General features: G+C 43.8%; 1 protein-coding gene across 1 annotated transcript; it reads right to left on the reverse strand.

Annotated features, from left to right (window-relative positions):
• Nucleotides 1–1837: 1837 nt before the first annotated feature.
• On the reverse strand, nt 1838–22692 carry hspa12a (heat shock protein 12A; the record flags this gene model as incomplete). The annotated part of the gene is made up of 11 exons (XM_079229757.1): nt 22618–22692; nt 20983–21107; nt 18408–18594; nt 17632–17736; nt 17239–17355; nt 13384–13555; nt 7583–7669; nt 6230–6334; nt 5880–6138; nt 3781–3884; nt 1838–2469 (listed from the first exon to the last, which is right to left on the reverse strand). Exons 1-11 carry the CDS (start codon nt 22687–22689, stop codon nt 1838–1840), a joined length of 1965 nt encoding a protein of 654 aa, XP_079085883.1. The 5' UTR covers nt 22690–22692.
• Nucleotides 22693–23358: the final 666 nt, after the last annotated feature.

The following is a 23358-nucleotide window of genomic DNA, read 5'->3' on the forward strand; positions in this document are numbered from 1 at the left end:
CTTCATAACCACTGTGATCATCAGTGATTATGTCACCTATAAAAAGCTCTGATAGGGTCCATGGTTCATGACATCACATGTTATTCAAACCAGGCACTCAGACTTTAAAACCTCATAAACATAATCATGTAGCTATGTGGCTTTCAAGTTGTATTGCTGACTATGTCTCTGTCTTTAACAAAGCAACAACGATATCAGAATAAAATGCCTCTGGAGACGTCTCATCTTAATATTTATCCACTGATTATGTAATAAACCATTATGAATCTCCTCCAGTCATGCGGGTGGGATGGAAAAGGGAACTGGACACATTTAGATGCTTTTATCATATCCAAATGTAAATGCTTTTTTAAGGACGGAGGTATTCAAGTTTCTTTTTGTGACTGCGGAAAAAAAAGACGAACAGGTGACACAGAAGCTACGAAGCCTCTCATGCTGCGGCTGGTGAGAAAACAATGTCTGCAGATGTCCATGTGAAAGCACACACACACACACACACACACACACACACACACACACACACATACACTCTCTCTCTCTCTCTCTATTGGTTCTAAAGCTGCAGAAACAATGCTAAAAAATCTGTACAATATTTAAATACTGTATTTACAGAAATAAACATACTTCATTGTTTGTCTCTCGACTGTGGCCAGTGGCTTTTGTCCCACATCTAATAGTCAGAAGCATAAACAAATAAAGGCAACAATAAGCGCATTTTAGCTCGCAGCACGTTTCACATTCCTGGATGCAGCTTTAGCTGTGGAGAACCTCCGAGGAACATCCCGGTGGTTTTGCATGATGTGGCCTATTTATTACAAAATCACAGGTACTTGACATTCTTCATCAGACTGACTCTGACGGCTTCACAGAGTAAAAATGGACTGTCATTTGGAAACGCATCAATTCTGACAGCAAGAAGGTCAAGCAACCAAAGAAAACCGCTGTGTACGTGTTGAGCCTCATGGAGCATGTACTGCATCTGAACCCCAGTCCACCTGGAGGCTGAGACTAACTAACCTCACCCTCTCACCACGGACCCATGTCCAGTTTACCACATGCACCAACATGCAATAACAACACAACGAATAAAGAAGCCGACCTGGAGTTCACTGCAGTGGATCCCTATGCCTGAAGGCCGTCTGGAATGAGGCCAGTCTATGTAAATCACATTTTGGAAAAGGGCTGGCATCAGTGTGACGCATTAACAGTTTACACTTATTCTAAAGGGTTGGATCATGCAAAACCACAGGTACGGCCTTCAGCACTGAATGAGGGGAGCGCATGAAGAGCGGAAAGACCTTCCATCCGACCGGATGACCCGTTAGCACGGCCTCTTTGCGCACACAAGGTTTTGCAGCGCACAGATATGCAGTGATCTGATTTGCAAGGTGAGGCGTGCAAAGACGCATTCTGAATGCGGAGGGATACTTTATGTCTTTTTATGATTTGTTTCTGGCTTTGAGAATGCTCAGAGGGAAGCTCTGAAACGCTGTCCTACGTTATGGCCGTTATGCTTCCACCTCAGCACGGGGCCTATGGGTTTGGGATGAGTGTGAACACGATGGAGCTCCTCAGTAGCTGAACCCAGAACACAACGAACTTATCCAGACTCTTTTCTCTCCCTCGTCCTCACATGGATTCCACATTCAAGCCGTTTCCCTTCAACACTTTATACTGAGAGTGACTGAGCCTTGAGATTCATCACCATTAACCACTTTCCAGTCAATATCCCACCTGTGTGTGTGTGTGTGTGTGTGTGTATGTGTGTGTGTTGCAAGCCTTATGTTTCATTTCCGTTGGTTCCAACAATTACAGCATTGGCTCTCTCGTTCCCTTCTTAGTGGCCTAGGAAGTCAATGCCAGCGTTCACGGTGCGCCCGGTGGACACGTCCACCGCCATGGCCCGGATCTCCGTGTCCCCGAACTGCATGAGCGTCTGGATCTCGCGGCGCGGCGCCGTGCTTTCCGTTCCGCTCACGTCCAGGCGCAGCGTCCCGCACTTCCGGACGCCGGGATCGCTGATGAACCCCGCCTTCTCCTTCTCGGAGCAGTAGACGTGGATGACGATGACCTGCTGCGAGGGCTTGGCCGGGGTGTAGCTGCGCTTCACCAGCTCGCCCAGAGCCACCGACTGGTCGGCGGCGATGAAGGTGTCGAAGACGTCGGTGCACCAGCGCGTGCCGTCCTTCACCAGCAGCTTCTCCGCCGGGTGCTTTCCCTCCACGAAGCGGTTCAGGACGCCCACCCCGTATGTGAGAGGCGAGCGGCGGACTTTAATGATGCTGGGGTCCAGGCCGAACAGCACCGCGCCTTTCAGAATGGTGAGGCCGACGTCGTGCGGGATGATGATGCGGCTGCGGCCCTGCAGCATGTCCTGGACCGCCTGCTGCAGCAGGGGGGACTCGGCAAAACCTCCCACCAAGAACAGGAACTTAATGTCGCTCACCTCCGGCTTCTCAAACAGCTCAGCTGCAGGAGAAAAACAGGAAACAACCGGCTGTTACAGGAAGGAGTACAGGCACTACCAGGGTCTATTAGACGTGTATTTAAGTTGGTGCTTTCATGTGGAACTGTCCCTGTGGGATGCCTGGGTTTGAATTAGCCGCTTCTTGTGATGTATAGATGTCCACACCAGCCTTAAGAAGATAGATATGAGAGTAGGTAGGTAGGTCGGTATGTAGGTATGTAGGTAGGTAGATAGGTAGGTATGTAGGTATGTAGGTAGGTAGATAGGTAGGTTAGGTAGGTTGGTATGTAGGTAGGTAGGTAGGTAGATAGGTAGGTAGGTAGGTAGGTAGATAGGTAGGTAGGTAGGTAGGTAGATAGGTAGGTTGGTATGTAGGTAGGTAGATAGGTAGGTAGTTAGATAGGTAGGTAGGTAGATCGGTATGTAGGTAGGTAGATAGGTAGGTTAGGTAGGTTGGTATGTAGGTAGGTAGATAGGTAGGTTAGGTAGGTTGGTATGTAGGTAGGTAGGTATGTAGGTAGGTAGGTAGGTAGGTAGGTAGTTAGATAGGTAGGTAGGTAGATCGGTATGTAGGTAGGTAGATAGGTAGGTAGATAGGTAGGTTAGGTAGGTTGGTATGTAGGTAGGTAGGTAGGTAGGTAGGTAGGTAGATAGGTAGGTAGGTAGATCGGTATGTAGGTAGGTAGATAGATAGGTTAGGTAGGTAGGTATGTAGGTTAGGTAGGTAGATAGGCAGCTAGGTAGGTAGGTAGGTAGGTAGGTCGGTAGAGAGATAGGTAGGTAGGTAGGTCGGTATGTAGGTAGGTAGGTAGGCAGCTAGGTACGTAGATAGGTAGATGATAGATAGATAGATAGATAAATAGATAGATAGATAGATAGATAGATAGATAGATAGATAGATTTTTGTAGAACATTTGTAGAAGGAGTCCAAACATAGCTGCACTAGCCTCCAGGTCGGTTGACTCTGAATAGGCAACCTCTCAGCGTGTGCGTCAGGTGTAGGAAAGCTACTGTGAAGCTACATGTTCGTAAACAATTTAGAAAATGTCTCCAGATTATTTAAACCATTAATTGGTTGGTGACTGTCTCTTGTTGTTAAAGACAACTAATGCTTGAGACGTTGCTTCATCTGCTTTTTCTCAACATGAAGCAATAATTGGATGTACGGTAGATCCGGACTGCAGGGTGAAGCTGGAAATGAATCTCTCTGAACTATCTGCAGTGCCCTGTGACGTCGTGGAATCAAGTCCATCACATGGTACAGTGGCGTAACATAACACAAAAGACGAGTGCGTAGTTCTACTGCAGCTTACTCAGATGCTGGATGATGTGGTCGATGGTGGGCTTGAAGAGGGAATTCATAGCTTCTGGACTCATCCTCAGCATCCCCTGCGACGACCATTTCACGAAATCCACACTAGGAGAGGATGGGAGAGAGTATATGAATACATGAATATGAGTATGAATGAGCTCATGCCGTTGATCAAAAGCAATACTACACTACTTTATAGAAAACAACAAAGCATATAGAGTTATTCTAAAAACGGATGTCCCTGATGGTTGTGTGTGAGGGTGTGTGTGAGGGTGTGTGTAGAGTGTGTGTGTCGGTGCGGTGCTTTCATGGGCCGTTCCCCTCTGGAGGCCGACGAGCACATCTCTCCATGCCCGATGCAGTCTGACTGTGGAACCATTCATCCTGAAATAATCCATAGGGTCCATCTGCTGTGATCCCATGTGTGTGATTCATGACTACATGAACGCACATGCGTGTAAGTGTGCGGCCGTGTTAACGACTTTCCAGCACACTGAGACAGACTGAGTACTTCCAGTCCGGCGTCAGAGGCTCCAGTTTCAGACATCTAATGTGTAATGTGTGTCACTGGGGGATCATGAAAACACACAGACATGAGACACAGCCATTAGAATCTAGACTCCATGCTGGCACCAGGAGTGATGACACGCTAATGGCTGGAAGGGAAACTTTGATCTTCTCTGTCTAACAAGTTGCATTTATCTCTCCACCAACCCGGCACCAGGAGCCATTTTACCACATCCTGATATTAAACTAAACAGCAGGTGTAGGTACCAAATCCACGGCCTGCCACTGGCGCCTAAGGATAATATTATGAACCCAGACATGAGGGCGTTTGATGTCCCGACGTTTTTGGGATTTTCACAACAAGTATAAAGCATAAATGGCGGTTATTTTCATGGTGGATGGCGGAAATGATGCAACATTTATGAAAGTGTTGGTCAGTTTGTCTGCTTCACAATCACATTTTGCTGCAATAAAAATGATTGAAGTGAGATGAGCAGACTGAAAACTTTATCTTATTAGATCAAGTATGTTGACAAAGTTCTCCTTTGGGGACAATTTGCGGTGGAAAAAAGGTAATAAATTGCAATATATCGCAATACTCAATATATCGCAGTATCGTGATAATATCGCATCGGGACTTAAGTATCCTGATAATATCGTATCATGGGACCTCTGGTGGTTCCCACCCCACCCCAACGGGTTTGTGTGCCCCAGTGCCACTGGGAGCTGTTTTGCCAGGGGCAATAGCTCCTTGTTGGGTCTCCCAAAGCAAAGTGGTCCGAGGGGAGGAGCCAGACTAAGAGTGGTTCAAAGATGGGGATCGGCCAGACACAGCCCAAAAACTCCACAAGGAGCAGGGATTGGTATTTGGGGTCTGGTGCATTGTGAGGCAGGGGCCTACGTGTGTCGAGCTATGACATCACAGACAAAACCACTGCAATGTTGTCAAGAAACATAGAGCAGCAGAAAGATAATTCAGCCTTCATTTTATTTTATACATATATTCCTGTTCAGGGTGACACAGACATCATTCCAATATGCATACCTGCAAACTCATAAGGGGTGAAAAAGGTGCATGGGGGGGTTGATTGTATTAAGTGAAGAGAGAGCATGTGAGCCCTTTTTACTGTAATTGATCTCCTTGGAGCAGAGGCTACATTTATCAATATGTATGAAACACTGGGACAGTGGGAAGCTGTACTGCTCCTCTCAAGTCTGTTTTGACCTCCACCTTCAGGCCCAGCTCCACCTGCATCTCACAGCATGTTTCATCACGTTACGTTTTAACTGTAACGGAACATAACGGAACTTTAACGCCAATACACAACCCAAAAACGTTAGCTAACGTGATAGCAAGCCGACTAGCTTTCCATTAAAAAAAAAGTTTGAGGGAAATAAAGCCGTTGGACACATCTTAACGCTGATTGGCTAAGACTCGACACATCACATCAAAGATGTTTTATTGCAAAGGTCACGACCTCAGCTTTTCTCCGTGTCTCACTCCAATCTCAGAAACGCTGACCAGCCGGTTGACCCCCAAACAAAAACAAAAAGGCATGAATACGTGGTTTCTGGGTTTCTGTAAACACTCACTTGCTCTTGCGCAGCGCGTGTTCCACGCTGTGGCCCCTGAACTTCTTGTAGTAGTCGATAAAGGAGAAGGGCAGGTTAATGTTGAGGGGGTTGGTTCTGTCCGGGGCCGCTGCCCTCTTCCGGGACTCAAACGCGATCATCAGGTCCACCCAGGCCGCCGGCCTCTTGATCTTAAACTGGTCGATGAAATCCTGGCCAAAGATCTTACACAGCAGCTTCTCAAATTCATAGTCAATGCCGAGGGAGCCGTAGGGTCCACCTGGGAAAAACAAGCCATTTTGAATTAAACAAAACAAGATGGAAGCACAGCCGCACTCAGCAGAGACGTCATGGTATGTATGGCCTTTTACCTGAGGCCTTGTAGAGCTCTTTCAGATGTCCCTCTGGAAGACGGATCTGGTGGACAGTCAGGTCCACTGTTCCTCCGCCACAGTCCACCACCACGTAGCGGTCACCTGCACAGAGGACCAGTGAGCATCTACATGCTGGCTATCTAGCAGCATCCTGCCTGACAGGATGTTAGCAGCATGCTCATGGGAGGTGGGACCTGACTCTGTGTGACACTTCAGCCTCACTTGTGTGTCTGTAGTCACAACCCAGTGATGAGGAGGTGAGAGAAGAGAAACTGGGAGTGGCTTTGGCTACGACAAGCTAGTGGACAGCAGCTGACAGTTTGGACATTAGGTCATGCACACACACACTCAGCATTATGGGATTGTTTGACTGACAGCAGAGACAACATGGGGAGACAACGTGAGACAGAACAGTAGCCGTGGCTTTAAGTGCATTTAGTAGACTAACGCTAACGCTGGTGTCCAGGTAAGAATGTAGGATGTTCACTGAGCTACAGCTGGGAATTTACTCCAAAAACCCCAAAATATGAATTCTTCCCTTCTGGGAAACTATTTTTCTTTCCTCTGATTTGCCAAACAGATATGATTGATGTATGTAATTTACTTCCATTTGGACTTAAAGTTTGTTTTCTTAACAACACAACTTAATGGATTAATCTGGGTAAACGTCAAGCGTTTACAAAACCACATCAAAGTCATTGATTCACACTCATAGTCATACTATTTGATTGGTACGAGTTAGAAGTATTATTTAACCACAAATTTGTAAATTCTTGAAGAAAACCTAGTTTTTCTCTCGTGCCTCCATGGTGAACCAGAACATGGAGAAAAGTATTGATGAGCTGAAGCTGCTGTGTGTTCCACGTCTTATTTATGCACTCATGTGCTGACATGAGAGAAACACACCTTTTCTTCATGAACATAACAGGGTGAGTAATGGATATACAGCTGGCCATCATTTATTATAGTTATGACAACATAGTACGTTGCACAACTTCATTGCTGAGATCGCCACAGTGAAGTCCCACAATGCAACAGACAAGCAGTCAGGTGATCAGACAGGTTTTGGTACACACAGGAAGTCTGTAACAGACAGACATCATAACTTTACTATTTATCTTCTTTTATTAAATTTGACCAACCCGGGAGTTTCTTTTCAACCCGTCTGATCATCTGCCAAATATTATTAACAAGCGCAGAGGAAATAAAACCCACGTTGTAGTAAAGTTAAGCAATACGATGCGATGCTAATACGATGCGATGCTAATAGGGCAGCAGAGGAAACAGCAAGAGCATTCATCCTGAAGGAGGAGGGAAGGGGAAAGGGAAAGTAAAAGAGAAAGACTCTACCTTCTTCCAGCTCCGACCAAAGCTCCCCTATGACATTCTCCACCAAAAAGGTGCGGCTCTGCCGGTTGCGCCGAACATTCTCCTTCGCTGGTTGTTAACAGAGAGAGAAGGTTGTGGTGAGGGAGGAAGCCGTGAGCTCGCTGTGAGGAGCCGAGGCTCAATGCAGAGTGAGGGAGGCAAGCAGCAAGCTGAGAGCAACACGAGTCCACTCTGTAACACTATAGTTATAACACAATGTCATGTGTTTACTCTGTAACACTATAGTTATAACACAAGGTCATGTATCTACTCTGTAACACTATAGTTATAACACAAGGTCATGTATCCACTCTGTAACACGATAGTTATAACACAAGGTCATGTGTTTACTCTGTAACACTTTAGTTATAACACAAGGTCATGTATCCACTCTGTAACACTATAGTTATAACACAATGTCATGTGTTTACTCTGTAACACTATAGTTATAACACAAGGTCATGTATCCACTCTGTAACACTATATTTATAACACAAGGTCATGTGTTTACTCTGTAACACTATAGTTATAACACAAGGTCATGTATCCACTCTGTAACACTATAGTTATAACACAAGGTCATGTATCTACTCTGTAACACTATAGTTATAACACAAGGTCATGTATCTACACTGTAACACTATAGTTATAACACAAGGTCATGTATCCACTCTGTAACACTAGAGTTATAACACAAGGTCATGTATCCACTCTGTAACACGATAGTTATAACACAAGGTCATGTGTTTACTCTGTAACACTTTAGTTATAACACAAGGTCATGGATCCACTCTGTAACACTATAGTTATAACACAATGTCATGTGTTTACTCTGTAACACTATAGTTATAACACAAGGTCATGTATCCACTCTGTAACACTATATTTATAACACAAGGTCATGTGTTTACTCTGTAACACTTTAGTTATAACACAAGGTCATGTATCCACTCTGTAACACTATATTTATAACACAAGGTCATGTGTTTACTCTGTAACACTATAGTTATAACACAAGGTCATGTATCCACTCTGTAACACTATAGTTATAACACAATGTCATGTGTTTACTCTGTAACACTTTAGTTATAACACAAGGTCATGTATCCACTCTGTAACACTATAGTTATAACACAAGGTCATGTATCCACTCTGTAACACGATAGTTATAACACAAGGTCATGTGTTTACTCTGTAACACTATAGTTATAACACAAGGTCATGTATCCACTCTGTAACACTATAGTTATAACACAAGGTCATGTGTTTACTCTGTAACACTATAGTTATAACACAAGGTCATGTGTTTACTCTGTAACACTATAGTTATAACACAAGGTCATGTATCCACACTGTAACACTATAGTTATAACACAAGGTCATGTATCTACACTGTAACACTATAGTTATAACACAAGGTCATGTATCCACTCTGTAACACTATAGTTATAACACAAGGTCATGTATCCACACTGTAACACTATAGTTATAACACAAGGTCATGTATCTACACTGTAACACTATAGTTATAACACAAGGTCATGTATCTACACTGTAACACTATAGTTATAACACAAGGTCATGTATCCACACTGTAACACTATAGTTATAACACAAGGTCATGTATCTACACTGTAACACTATAGTTATAACACAAGGTCATGTATCCACTCTGTAACACTATAGTTATAACACAAGGTCATGTATCCACTCTGTAACACGATAGTTATAACACAAGGTCATGTATCCACTCTGTAACACTATAGTTATAACACAAGGTCATGTATCTACTCTGTAACACGATAGTTATAACACAAGGTCATGTATCCACTCTGTAACACTATAGTTATAACACAAGGTCATGTATCCACACTGTAACACTATAGTTATAACACAAGGTCATGTGTTTACTCTGTAACACTATAGTTATAACACAAGGTCATGTGTTTACTCTGTAACACTAGAGTTATAACACAAGGTCATGTGTTTACTCTGTAACACTATAGCTATAACACAAGGTCATGTATCCACTCTGTAACACTATAGTTATAACACAAGGTCATGTATCCACTCTGTAACACTTTAGTTATAACACAAGGTCATGTATCTACTCTGTAACACGATAGTTATAACACAAGGTCATGCATCCACACTGCAACACTATAGTTATAACACAAGGTCATGTATCTACTCTGTAACACTATAGTTATAACACAAGGTCATGTATCTACTCTGTAACACGATAGTTATAACACAAGGTCATGTATCCACACTGTAACACTATAGTTATAACACAAGGTCATGTATCTACACTGTAACACTATAGTTATAACACAAGGTCATGTATCTACACTGTAACACTATAGTTATAACACAAGGTCATGTATCCACACTGTAACACTATAGTTATAACACAAGGTCATGTATCCACACTGTAACACTATAGTTATAACACAAGGTCATGTATCTACACTGTAACACTATAGTTATAACACAAGGTCATGTATCTACACTGTAACACTATAGTTATAACACAAGGTCATGTATCCACACTGTAACACTATAGTTATAACACAAGGTCATGTATCTACACTGTAACACTATAGTTATAACACAAGGTCATGTATCTACACTGTAACACTATAGTTATAACACAAGGTCATGTATCTACACTGTAACACTATAGTTATAACACAAGGTCATGTATCCACACTGTAACACTATAGTTATAACACAAGGTCATGTATCTACACTGTAACACTATAGTTATAACACAAGGTCATGTATCTACACTGTAACACTATAGTTATAACACAAGGTCATGTATCTACACTGTAACACTATAGTTATAACACAAGGTCATGTATCCACTCTGTAACACTATAGTTATAACACAAGGTCATGTATCCACACTGTAACACTATAGTTATAACACAAGGTCATGTATCCACTCTGTAACACGATAGTTATAACACAAGGTCATGTATCCACTCTGTAACACTATAGTTATAACACAAGGTCATGTATCCACACTGTAACACTATAGTTATAACACAAGGTCATGTATCTACACTGTAACACTATAGTTATAACACAAGGTCATGTATCCACTCTGTAACACTATAGTTATAACACAAGGTCATGTATCTACACTGTAACACTATAGTTATAACACAAGGTCATGTATCCACACTGTAACACTATAGTTATAACACAAGGTCATGTATCTACACTGTAACACTATAGTTATAACACAAGGTCATGTATTCTATGATGATGTTCAGGAGCATGAGATATAGATCATGTGTCTGTAATGTGCCACATACATGTGCTGAGTATATACCGGTATAGTGGTGGACTATATGACACACAGGTCATGGAGCTCAGTGTTAACATGCAGTGACAGTGACAGGTGACTCCAGCTGGAACAGAAGAAACCTATGAACCAGTTCAATAAAAGTAAAAGGTTGTGCTCTGCAGGTGATAAATGTACACAGGGAAATGCAGTGAATCAGTTTTTAGTTGAACAAGCCAACGTGTTTCTGCAAAAAGCTTCTCCAAGGACTTTTTTACATATCTAACAACCCCAACAGACGAGCACAGGAAGGTCATGTGACCTGAGTGGGCGGAGCCGGAAGACCTGGCAGGAGTGATGTCAGAGGGACATTTCCTCCTGCACACAGGAAACAATAGAGCCTGGAGGACAAGAGTCCAAGAGTCATCAGCTGTGCAGAGGCCATGAGAGAGGTGTGGAGGTCACTACAACACAGAGCGGACAGCATGAACATGTATTCACTCTGTATTGTAATTTGGTACTTTTTCAACACACTGCACACGTTTCTCTCCATAAGACAGGAATGTGACATAAAGCCACTTGTCTTTCATTCCAGATGCCACACCATGGACCCACCGGCCAATCACGGGCCAGCTGGACCGACACATGACTGCTCATGGACTCATCACCAGCATGGTTCACTATGAAGACCACAGCTGTTTACGTCAACAAAGGAAGCCAATGAGAGATTAGCAGTTGAATTTCTTTTCTTGGGCTCCATAACAGTGTTTATGTACTATATTCTATCAGAATATGCTCTGCTCTCAATTACATTGAGAAATAGAACCTTTGGAAACACTTTGATGTATTGATGTATTTTACAATGTGGACAGAAATAAATATTTCATCAGTGTGCACTAAGTACTGGTCTTGTTTATGTGTTTGGTCGATATATATATATATATATATATATATATATATATATATATATATATATATATATATATACAGACCAATGTGTGTGTGTGTGTGTGTGTCATATGATGATCCAATGGTTTGGTGTTATGCTACTTGTGTGAATTGTGTGTAGTAATATTACAAAATGAGCCCCGTTTTCAAAATAAAAAAAAAAAATACGAAAAATACATCGTCCACACACACACACACACACACACACACACACACACACACACACACACACACACACACACACACACACACACAGCGTGTAACAGACTCACCAAGGGAATCTCTGGGTTTCTATCACAAGGAAAGGAATTAATTTAGTTTTTTGTGTCCCTAAGGAAGAAGTCTTTTTCAGAATGTTACAAAAAGAAACTTTAGGTTTAGGCGACAAAACCACAACACAGGTCTCCTGCTTCACAGTCCTGTTTGTTGCACCCTCCCAATATTCCAATACTATAGTATGTCACTGGAAATCCATCACTATCTACATTCACACTGTCCAGTAGGAGACATTGGCCGTGATGGGAAAGGACTTGAAGAAAGACTCCTTTATTTCCCAGCATGCATCATTTAAGCAGCCTATTGCATGAACATGCAGCTCCAGAGAGAACCACAGCGTTGTGATCTCATGGTGCAGGAGATATTAATGTGTTCTTTCTGCATACAGAATAGATTCAGACTTAGTTCACTTCCCTTCTATACAGAAACACATAGAAGTAAGATACAAGCTCATATGGAACTCATATGTACGGTTTCTCTCACACACAATTTGTCACATTAGCAACAGCAACAACTCTTTCAGTGTTTGGTGTTTTAATTCCTTAAATAACCTCCAAGTCAACCAACTCTGGCCCTGAATCCTACGGTGTTCCTATGAACTTGGAAAAACACAAATCCAGTCGACTGTTTATTCTATTCCAGCGTCGGAGTATCAGAATACAAGCTGCCCTCTGGTGGAGAGATGGGCTCTACGTCAGACATGTTGTCAATTATTATTATTATTATTATTATTATTAAAAAGGGGCTGGAAAGTGGTGTGCTGTGAAAACGGTGACATGTGCACGAATAATGACAGAAAACTGATTTGTGATGAAGACGTTACGACTACAAATGTAACTCACTGTAATCTTGTGTCAAACAATGAATCATATATATATGATTATTACAATAGGTGCATACTGCTATAAAGGAAATGTGTTCTAGGTTAATTGCTAGATAGGCGTGATAGCTGACAGCTGGTCTCCAAACAACGCTGAGCTCGTTGGATTGGATCGAATCCCGTAAGAGAAGCAAAAGCATCGTGATGGTCGGAGAGAAATGAAAAGTCATGCATTTCAGTCTGGATGTGAAAAGAAAGCATGTTTACCATCACCTGGAGAAACTGGGGAAGAAACAACATTCAACAGGAGAAAAGAACCGTGTGTTACCATGTCAGTACCAAGGTACTCCAGAGAAACTGTAAACACACACAGCATGATGATGATGATGATGATGATGGTGATGGTGACGATGACAGCATGGATGCCGGTGTGGATGGACGTACCTTGGGTCATCCCGCTGCCCACGTTGTCAGTGGGGCTGCAGCCGTTCTGGGTGCTGCGGGAGGCCAGGTCCACCATCTGGTGGAGGCGGAGCTTGCGGCAGTAGATGGACGCCGCCTCCGGCTCCAAGGCGATGATCAGCTGATCCGGGGTTTCACGGGACACCAGGCCGGACTGCGCGAGACAAGCACACGGACAACATCAACTCCTGCTGTTTACAACTTCTCTCCCACAGATGATTCACACAGGGTTCACACACATTCTGACCAATGGGCTCCATGACTTTTGAGGTTTGTCTTGTCTTGGGTTTTTGTTTCGTAACTTCCTGTTTTATTTTGAAGCCTAACTCTCCTCTCGTTTCAGGTCACTTGCCCTTCCTCACGTGTCACCGGTCTGATTGTCTCCCCGATCCCTGGTTGTTTCCACCTGTTCCCCATTACCCTCAAGCGCTTATAGTCGCCGTCCTCCCTTTGTCTTGTGCCAAAGTGTTTCGTCCTTGTCCCTTAGCCACCGTCATAGTCGAGTTTGCCAAGAGTTTTTTGCTACGCCACGTGAGTTGTTTTCTGTTTCCTCCTTGGAGAGTGATTTTTCATTTGTTAAAGTTTTCTAGTTTAGCTTTGATTTGTGTTTTTGTAGTCTGTTTTCTTTCCTCCCCTTTGGCGCGGTTTTGTGATTAATTAGTACTAGATGGTTGTAGAGCCTCCTGTTCAGGTGAGCCTTCTCTCTTGTCCCGTTGATCAGTAGTTTTAGTTTTCCTTCTTCGGGAGAGATTCATGTTTTAGGATCTTCCATGTTTCTAGTGTGTTGTTGTCTCCTTTATTGGAGAATTTCCTTAGTAGGAAGGTAATCCTTGCCAGGACTTCGTTAGTAAGTGAGTTTTTCATAGCCCAATTGTTTGGCACTCTTCAAAGAGGATCTGAAATCAATAAAGTGTGCTGGTACGTGATATCCTCTGCATCTGAGTCCTCATTTTAGTCCAGGCCTGACAACTTTTCCATGACTTTAAACCAAATGTCCATGACAAACATTTAGTGAAATCTGGGTGTAAACAGTAAAAAGTGAGTAAATGTAGTATTTTAAAGTAACAATGAGAATACAAAGCATACCGTAAACCATGAATGAGACCATAGTTTGATTAAAAGAATAAACATTTATATAGATGTGTATATATGCCTGCTTATATTTTGAGCGTCTTTCTTGAACATAACACATTTACATGACTTTTACAAAACCTTTGGGATTTTATTTTTTTCAAGGACTTTTCCAGGCCTGGAAATAACCATTTTAAACTTTCATGACTTTTCCATGAGCGTAAGAATCCTGTTAATAATGGTATTTAAATTAATAAATCTGCCTCAGATCTTTGCATATATCTTGTTCACTTCATTGAATTAGTATTAAATGTAGTTTAGGAGCTGATATTCATGTCAACATAACAAGTGAGATTGTATAGCCATGCAGTGGAGGAGAGCTAGTGACCATTAGCCGCTAGTCACTAGTTCCATTGAGTTACATTATGAGACCGGGTTTCTTTAGTTTCCATGTATTCCTTCTGGCTTTTAAAGCCCAATGAAGCTGCACTGCTCGTGCTGTGAGGGGAGAAGCGGCGCTCGTCTCTGGGGAACTAGCGGAGGATGAGATCAGAGGCGGTTAGTGGGCGTCGTCCTCCAGGTGCAGCCAATCAAACGCTCCCCCCTCCTGATGCTGAGTCACTGCAGACGCTCCCTTTCTCTCTACCTCTGTGCTTTACACAGCTAGAGGCCCTCCTCCTCTTCCTCGCTGTTTCTGCCTTCGTCATTCATGTGATTAGAACAAAAGGATGATGTCATTGGGGAAGACAGGAATCTGAATCCACCCAAAAACCAATGCGTATGTTTACACGAGTTTTGATAGTTCAACATTTTGGGAAATGCTCTCGTTCAAGAGTATGAGAGGATATCAATGTCTAATCAGCATTTTGACCTAATCAATGGATCGTATAACAGTGTAATGTCCCTCACACTGATGAGCCCACAGAGAATCCTCCCCACCTCTCCTTTGTGTCGTTCCACCAGCAGTTTGTGTCACCGCCTTCAAGTCTCTCACCCAAACGCGAAAGTCTGGAAGCTACGACAGTTCAGCACACGCTACATTGTCTGCTCGGCCTTCCTTCAGCTCGCTTGTGGCTGACTTCATAAATGATGCACCCACATGTCTGAACCACGCAGTGCAGTGGGGACATGAGGGACACACGAAGTGCACAAAGGCAGAGATAGCTGGAGAAGTGAGGCGCACGTCTGTCATTCCTACGAGTTAAAACCTGTGTGCAAGTATGAAATCACTACAAGGATGCTACAACTTAAAAAAAACTAAAGTCCCCTTTACTATGATGACAGCGCTGGTGTTATATGTGGATTTTCTTTTGTTTTTCTAGCTTATATTTGATAGCACTACTTGAATCTCAGTCACACTCCTGGAGGTCATGAAGGACACGAGGCATTTCAGCAATGAAGATTAGTATACGTTAGCTCCGTTAGCGCTGTTAGCTCTGTCATCTGTTAGCTCCGTTAGCGCTGTTAGCTCTGTCATCTCTGTTAGCTCCGTTAGCTATGTTAGCTGCGTTAGCTCTGTTAGCGCTGTCATCTCTGTCAGCTCCGTTAGCGCTGTTAGCTCTGTCATCTCTGTTAGCTCCGTTAGCTATGTTAGCTGCGTTAGCTCTGTTAGCGCTGTCATCTCTGTCAGCTCCGTTAGCGCTGTTAGCTCTGTCAGCTCTGTTAGGTATGTCAGCTCTGTCAGCTCTGTTAGGTATGTCAGCTCTGTCAGCTCTGTTAGGTATGTCAGCTCTGTCAGCTCTGTTAGGTCAGTTAGCTCTGTCAGCTCTGTTAGGTCAGTTAGCTCCGTTAGCCATGTTAGGTATGTCAGCTCTGTTAGGTCAGTTAGCTCTGTCAGCTCTGTTAGCCATGTTAGGTATGTTAGCTCTGTCAGCTGCGTTAGCTATGTTAGGTATGTTAGCTCTGTCAGCTGCGTTAGCTATGTTAGTTGAAGATGCACTACACTTAGTTGGTACTCTGTTCAGTTTGTCATTTGCTCAGCAACAGTTATACACACACACACACACACACACACACACACACACACACACACACACACACACACACACACACACACACATCCATCACAGCTGTCCTGCCGCTGCTCGGCTCTTTCTTCACTGCAGACAGCCACACCCAGGTGGTCACACACACTGATGTTCTGAAGTCTCTCTCTCTCTCTCTCACTCACACACACACACACACACACACACACACACACGTTTAAGATGCCCTGCCTGTGAGGGTAAATGCAACATGAACTAAGCTAAACGATGGAGAAGCAGAACCCAAAGCCTACTAGCTCCGTTTCCCAGCAGAGGGGACCAGCACCATCAATACTAATAATCCTCTGCCAGCCCACACAGCATATATGTATTGCAGATAGATCATTTAATATCTCTCTATATGAGTCCCCTGAACCCTAAACACACTCTCTGCACTGACCACAGTTCCTGTTTAACCCTCTGCTTCACATGGAGCGCCACAAGGTTCTGTCCTGGGTCCCATCTTTATGAGTGGGAATCATCATCTGTTACCATGGAGAGCAATCAATCTTTTTTCTGAATCTAAGGAGCATAACTAGAGAACAAAGCTCATTTGATGGAGAGATCACATCATTGACCTCTCTCACATTGCTGGACAATGCTAGATGTGCTACCGTGTTGGTACTGAGCTCCACCACAGTATTGGTGGAGGGTTTAACGTTGTTTTCTATGGTTACGATCTCATTCAACATGCGGAATGAGTCATTTGCAGCCGTGTCGTGGATGAAGCTTCCCGGCCCACCTTATACGCGGCTTCCCTCATGAACTGCTTGGCGGGCATCTTCCAGATGGCAGGAACAGTGATCACCCATCTCACATCATTGTTGTCGAACTCACTTCCTGTCTGATCGCTCAGCTCCTGCAGGATGGGGAAGTAAAACACAACCAACAGGTGAGCAGACAGGGTTCGCTGGGTTATGCTCTTCCTTTGCAACTCCTTGCCTTTTAATGCATTTGTGAGTACAAAGTACCAGCTGCACTCGTATGTTTTGATACTAGCATATTGAAAATAAGCAATTGGAGCAAACTGAACATTGGCTTCAGGGTTCATGTTGGGATTGAGCCCACATTCTACAGAATGTAACATAAACAACACATTGTATATGTCCGACAACAAGAAACACACAAGTGCTACCTTTAGTGCCTGCTCCTTGAAGAAGGCCAATGCATATGCAAAAATGTCCAGAGCTTTCACTCGCCTCCCATTGGCTGCGTGGAGGTCTGTGTCGATGGACAGATTCTGATGGACCGGAGCAGAACGTGAGAGATGAGTGAAGGACACAGAATCATCATGTGCTGATCAAACATTACACATTTAATATAACAGGATATATGTTTGGTCCTCGTGGCAGAGCCAGACGAACATAAAATATTCATGGTCACCAGAGGATGATTCCTAATGGTCCTGGTGCCCCAGCTTATGTTCTATTTATGTCTCATCATTAATATGAAACATCAGTACAACCCCAGGCCTCAATCGCTCCGAGAACCTCCCCAATGCTTCAGACATTCGTACACGCAGGAAGCTGAAAAGATCTGCAAAGTTAACGTTAAGATTCTGTGTGTAGAATATGAATATTCATTTGGGTTGTGATGAGTGTAAAACAGTTTTACATGTCTTCAAATTGCTTAGTATTGTGTGTCGATTGAAACATTTGTGATGGACCATAATTATGCACATGCACTCATTTGTAGATCCTATTTTTCTCGGCATCCTTAACACTCCTGTTTCCACAGGGATTAATAAAGTATCTGCACATTTATTAAAACCCCACAGCAGACATAGATACTGCTGATGGGAACAATCATTATTACTCGCAGAGAATTATGGGCAGTAAAGAAATAGAAACAGTCAGCAGTGCTGCAGCATCATCTCAGGCTGAGTCACTGTGTGTGTGTGTGTGTCCTCACTGCAGTAGTGTGGAGCTTCATCTTGAATTTCTCCAGATAGAGCCACTGTTTGGACTCGCTGGGGTCCAGGTCGTGGTAGAAGTCTCGCGCCGCGTAGCCGAAGCTGTGGAACTTCCTGTCTGGAGTCAGCAGGATCGTGGTTGGAGTCTTCTGATTGGACACCCCGGGGTCCCCGCCTTCCCAACGTCTGGAAGGAAGTCAGCTATCAATACATGCATCTGTATTTCTGCCTTTTGTATTCAAATATCGTCTCGTGGAGCCCACATTTAACCTCTCCACTTTTCATACGTTCCATTAATTGCACACTAGACTAAAGGTTCATGGAACATTCACAATTAACCGGTCGCTCTCTTGTAGGCTAATTGAGCTAGCACAGTATTTCTGGACAAATTGGGTTCAGCTATTATTAGTGTTCCCTCTGCTCCTGTGTGATGGGATTAAGAGCACCTGTTGGGAACAGGAACCCGTTTGGGAGATCTGGGAAAAACTGGATGGAACGGCTTTCAGCTGCAAATAAATCCGGGGTTGGTGGGATATCTCTTACATGTAGAAATGCATCCATCTCCATTTTGAACGATTCTTTTGCTCGTTGTCTCGAGCGTTGTGTTCTTTACGAAGCTGTTTGTGAGAGCAGTCAGCCTTCCGTGTCCTGCTGGTGCAGTGTGTGTTCTGCATGCTGCATGCCGCATTGTGTTGTCTTTTATATTCTGTATTCATGATAATAAAGGCACGACACTCAGAGCATATGTATGATTGATGGAAGGTGCTAACGGGGTTAGCGGTGTAGTGCTGACGTGATGTGAGGTTAGTGTGTGGGTGAGCGACAGAGAGAAGGCGATGAAGGGCAGAGACGGTTTGGAGGCTATCTCTGTCACATGCATGCAATAAACAACGTTATTGATGAACAATAATTAACCAAACAAAGACTCATAGGTAGGGCAGCAGAAGTCACATCACACACGTGTGTATTGATCTGCTGCTGAAAGTAGTCCACAACAATACACTGTTATTTCCTTGAATTGTTTAAACAATACAAAAACAAATTTAAATTAGTGAACCCTTCTTGAAGCAACACTATATATCATTTCCCGCGTCGGACAGTAGGATGTGTTGCAGACGGACTAACGCCTCACACCACCCTGACATGCACTGAGCTGTGCTGGACCACAGAGATGCATCCCTCTGCTGTGAGAGGGCCAAACAGGGTTCTAAACATGTTCTAAAGCTATTCCTTACGGATAATATTTGGAAGCTGCATCTTTGTGGGGAACATTTAAAGTGATGAGGTGAGGATCTAGCTTCCATCTCTAAAAAGCTGCATCTCCATGGACTGTTTTTCTGTTTTCTGTGCTAATGTTCCTACGAGCTCACCAGTACGCTCCCCACCCCTCTGACACAGCTTTTCAAGAATGCTTTGCTCCAAACTGAAGCCCAGCTCACTCCCCACACAGGCCGCTCTGTGCAGGCTCTGTTTGGGGAAGCATCCAGCAGAGGAGGGCCTCAGCCAAACCAAACAACCAGGGGTCTGCTGTTTCACTGCTGATAGTAGCACCAAGAGTCATTGCATCTGCTGGCTCCAGTGTGAGAGGAGGTTTGGATCTTTGTCTCCTTAAAGCTGTTCCAGTTTGTATAATATGTCAACAAGATTGTAATTAGAGACGCTGCCCCCTGGGGATTTTAGGGTGTGAAGTCCTGCATGTTCACCTTGACTTTCACTGTGTGTGAAGTTCACAAATAGTCTCCTGATCAGCTGTGAAAATGGTTTTATTTTATTTGGACTTTGAATAATATTATTGAGACTAAAACTGCCGAAAAGTTTAGCTTTGCAAACCGGGAAACATCTAGGTAGCCTCACTGATAGCGAGATCACTTTTAGAGATTGTTTACCATAAGCAGCTATATGATAACATGCCCATATATTTTGACACTAATTTATATCCAGAACATGTTTTACAAGATGAAGAATGGCTTTCTTTTGTTTCTTTGTATTCTGTTTTCCATAAATCAGTTATCTGAGGCTACATCCACACTAACATCTCCGTCTACACGGGCGTTTCAGCAACCTTTGAAAACGCAGATCACATGACCATTCACGTACACTGGGCATGTGCGAGACGGTGTGAACAGGAAGGCGAAGAGAGCGACCAGAGATGTCTGCGCTTGGACCGACGACGAGGTCGGACTGTTGCTCAGGGTCACGTGATCGGGACGTGACGAATCAGGGAAGGACACGTCGTGACTGCTCAGATCCAATCAAGCAGCGGGTTCGACAAACCAACCTCCCCAACTGTCTGACATTTCGGGATCAAATGTTGCTCAATCCTGATCGGTGCCCAGATGTACAAGACAATACATGTTCCCTCCCACTTCAAACCAGCAAGAAGATTACAAAGAAATAATAGAATAGAGAAAAAAAGACTCACAGTAAGAAGCTGATGGAGATAAAACCTTTAAGGGCCGATCAAAACAGATCCATTCATTCAACACAGAGCATCTATCTAAGAAGATGGACCACTGTCAGCATTCATGCTGATGTAGCCCCACCCCCAGTGTCTGCATTGCAGTGCTGGCCTACCTCATGGTGTGAATGCACTCGGGCTCCTTCGTGAAGGCGTAAGCATAACCGCTGGACGTGGTGCCAAAATCAATGGCGACCACCACCACGAAGGACGGGCCGGCCGGCACCTGGTCTGTGTCGTTCTGCTGCACAGAGAGCAGAGACACAGGGATGGGGTTAGGACATGTGTACTCATGGGATGAGATGAACAAGCACTTAGGCTGTAATACACACATTCACAGTCACAACCATCCACAGAAACACTTTGGATCCAGATCAATAACTTCAATCATTTCAAAATAGCAAACTAGCAGCAGGACTGAACATGTGTGAACACACACACAGACACCCAAGCTGACAGGAGAACAACAGCATGGCAGGTTATACACGTCCTGCAGGGCTGTACTGTGTCATGTATGCTTGCCACGGTTCGGGGGTCAAAGTATGGGGGTCAAGGTACGAGGGTCAATGTACGGGGGTCACGGTCTGGGGGTCAAAGTACGGGGGTCAAGGTACGAGGGTCAAGGTACGGGGGTCACGGTACGGACGTCAAAGTACGGGGATCAAAGTACGGGGGTCAAAGTACGGGGGTTAAGGTACGGGGTCAAGGTACGGGGGGTCAAGGTACGGGGGTCAAGGTACGAGGGTCAAGGTACGGGGTCACGGTATGGGGGTCAAAGTATGGAGGTCAAGGTATGGGGGTCAAAGTACGAGGGTCAAAGTACGGGGGTCAAAGTACGAGGGTCAAAGTATGGGGGTCAAGGTACAGGGGTCAAAGTACGGGGGTCAAGGTATGGGGGTCAAGGTACGAGGGTCAAGGTACGGGGGTCAAAGTACGGGGGTCAAAGTACGAGGGTCAAGGTACGGGGTCACGGTATGGGGGTCAAAGTATGGAGGTCAAGGTACGGTGGTCAAGGTACGGGGTCAAAGTACGGGGTTCAAGGTACGGGGGTCAAAGTACGGGGGTCAAGATACAGGGGTCAGAGTACAGGGGGTCATACTCATAATCATAATCAATCAATCTGCATACTGTGTTGACCAACTGCAGCATACACAGTATGCAGATTGATCCACTGCATGCAGAACAAGCTGACTGGTGTCCGGTATGATGAGAGCAAATAAAGCGCTGGAAATGGAAGACTCGCAAGACTTTCTGCTGTTGAATCCCAGCCTCACATTGGGGGAGAATTGTCTGGTTTGAGTGTTTCAGGAGGTGATCTGCTGGGATCGTCCTATCAATTCATTAGCTATTTATTATGTCAATACACTTATTTTCCCACATTGCTCCCCTACATCAAACGTGCTAATGATGTGCTGATCACCGGGACGAGGGGAAAGCCAACCGTGTTCAGTACCTTCAGCTTCATTACCAACATGTCAGCTTCATAGCTTTAGAGTGGTAGAGCCTGCTGGGACCTGCTGCCGTTTAGGAACCTTCTTGCATTACTTTCTGTTCTAAATACATGAAAAGGTCCAGTTATCGTCATTGTACCACACAGGGTACCAAAAGGAAGACTATGTCATGTGTGGAGGATGAGGCTCACGGCTGCTCTGAAGTCTGGTGCTATTACACTGTTGTGTGGTGTAGTTTATGAAATACTAAGACAGCATCACAGGTGCAGAGCATCAATCGTAAGAAGGGAGTTGCTCCACCTGAGTATGTGAAGGAGACAGTGGGGTGATGCCAGGGTCGCCCATGCTCTTGGCTGGAGAGGAGTTAGCCATCGCATCTGTAAGGAAGACAGAAAGATATTCATGTCACACATTTCATGTACATGCTTACTCTACTTATACCAAGATTAGGGTTCATACACATCTTGACCAGTGGGTTTCATGACTTTTCCATGACTTTAAACCAAATGTCATGACAAACATTTAGTGATACTGGGTGTAAACAGTAAAAAGTGAGTAAATGTATTTAAACTAACAATGAGAACACAAAGCATACAGTAAACCTTAAATGACACAAATGAATGAGACAATAGTTTGATTAAAAGAATAAACATTTATATAGATGTCTGTATGTATGCCTGCTTATATTTTGAGTCTTTCTTTTAAAAGCATATTCATTATTTCAAACTCAGCGTAAATGAACGTCATGAACACATGAATATAACACATTTACATGACTTTTACTAAACTTTGGAGATATCATTTTTCAAGGACTTTTCAAGGCCTGGAAATAACCATTTTAAAACTCCATGACTCTTCCAGGTTTTCCATGACCGTAGGAACCCTGAATATAATACATATAACACAATATATTTGTTGTAAAAAGTGTGGGTCATATTATAGTGATGACTCGTCAATAATTTGCCCCGGTTGTTTGTGACCTGATGTCACCAACCAGTCAAGTTACAGTTCACACTCACGTCACTTCATCACTTTTAGACA

Source organism: Taurulus bubalis (genome assembly GCF_910589615.1).
Source record: "Taurulus bubalis genome assembly, chromosome: 14".
In the NCBI taxonomy this organism is placed as follows: domain Eukaryota; kingdom Metazoa; phylum Chordata; class Actinopteri; order Perciformes; family Cottidae; genus Taurulus; species Taurulus bubalis.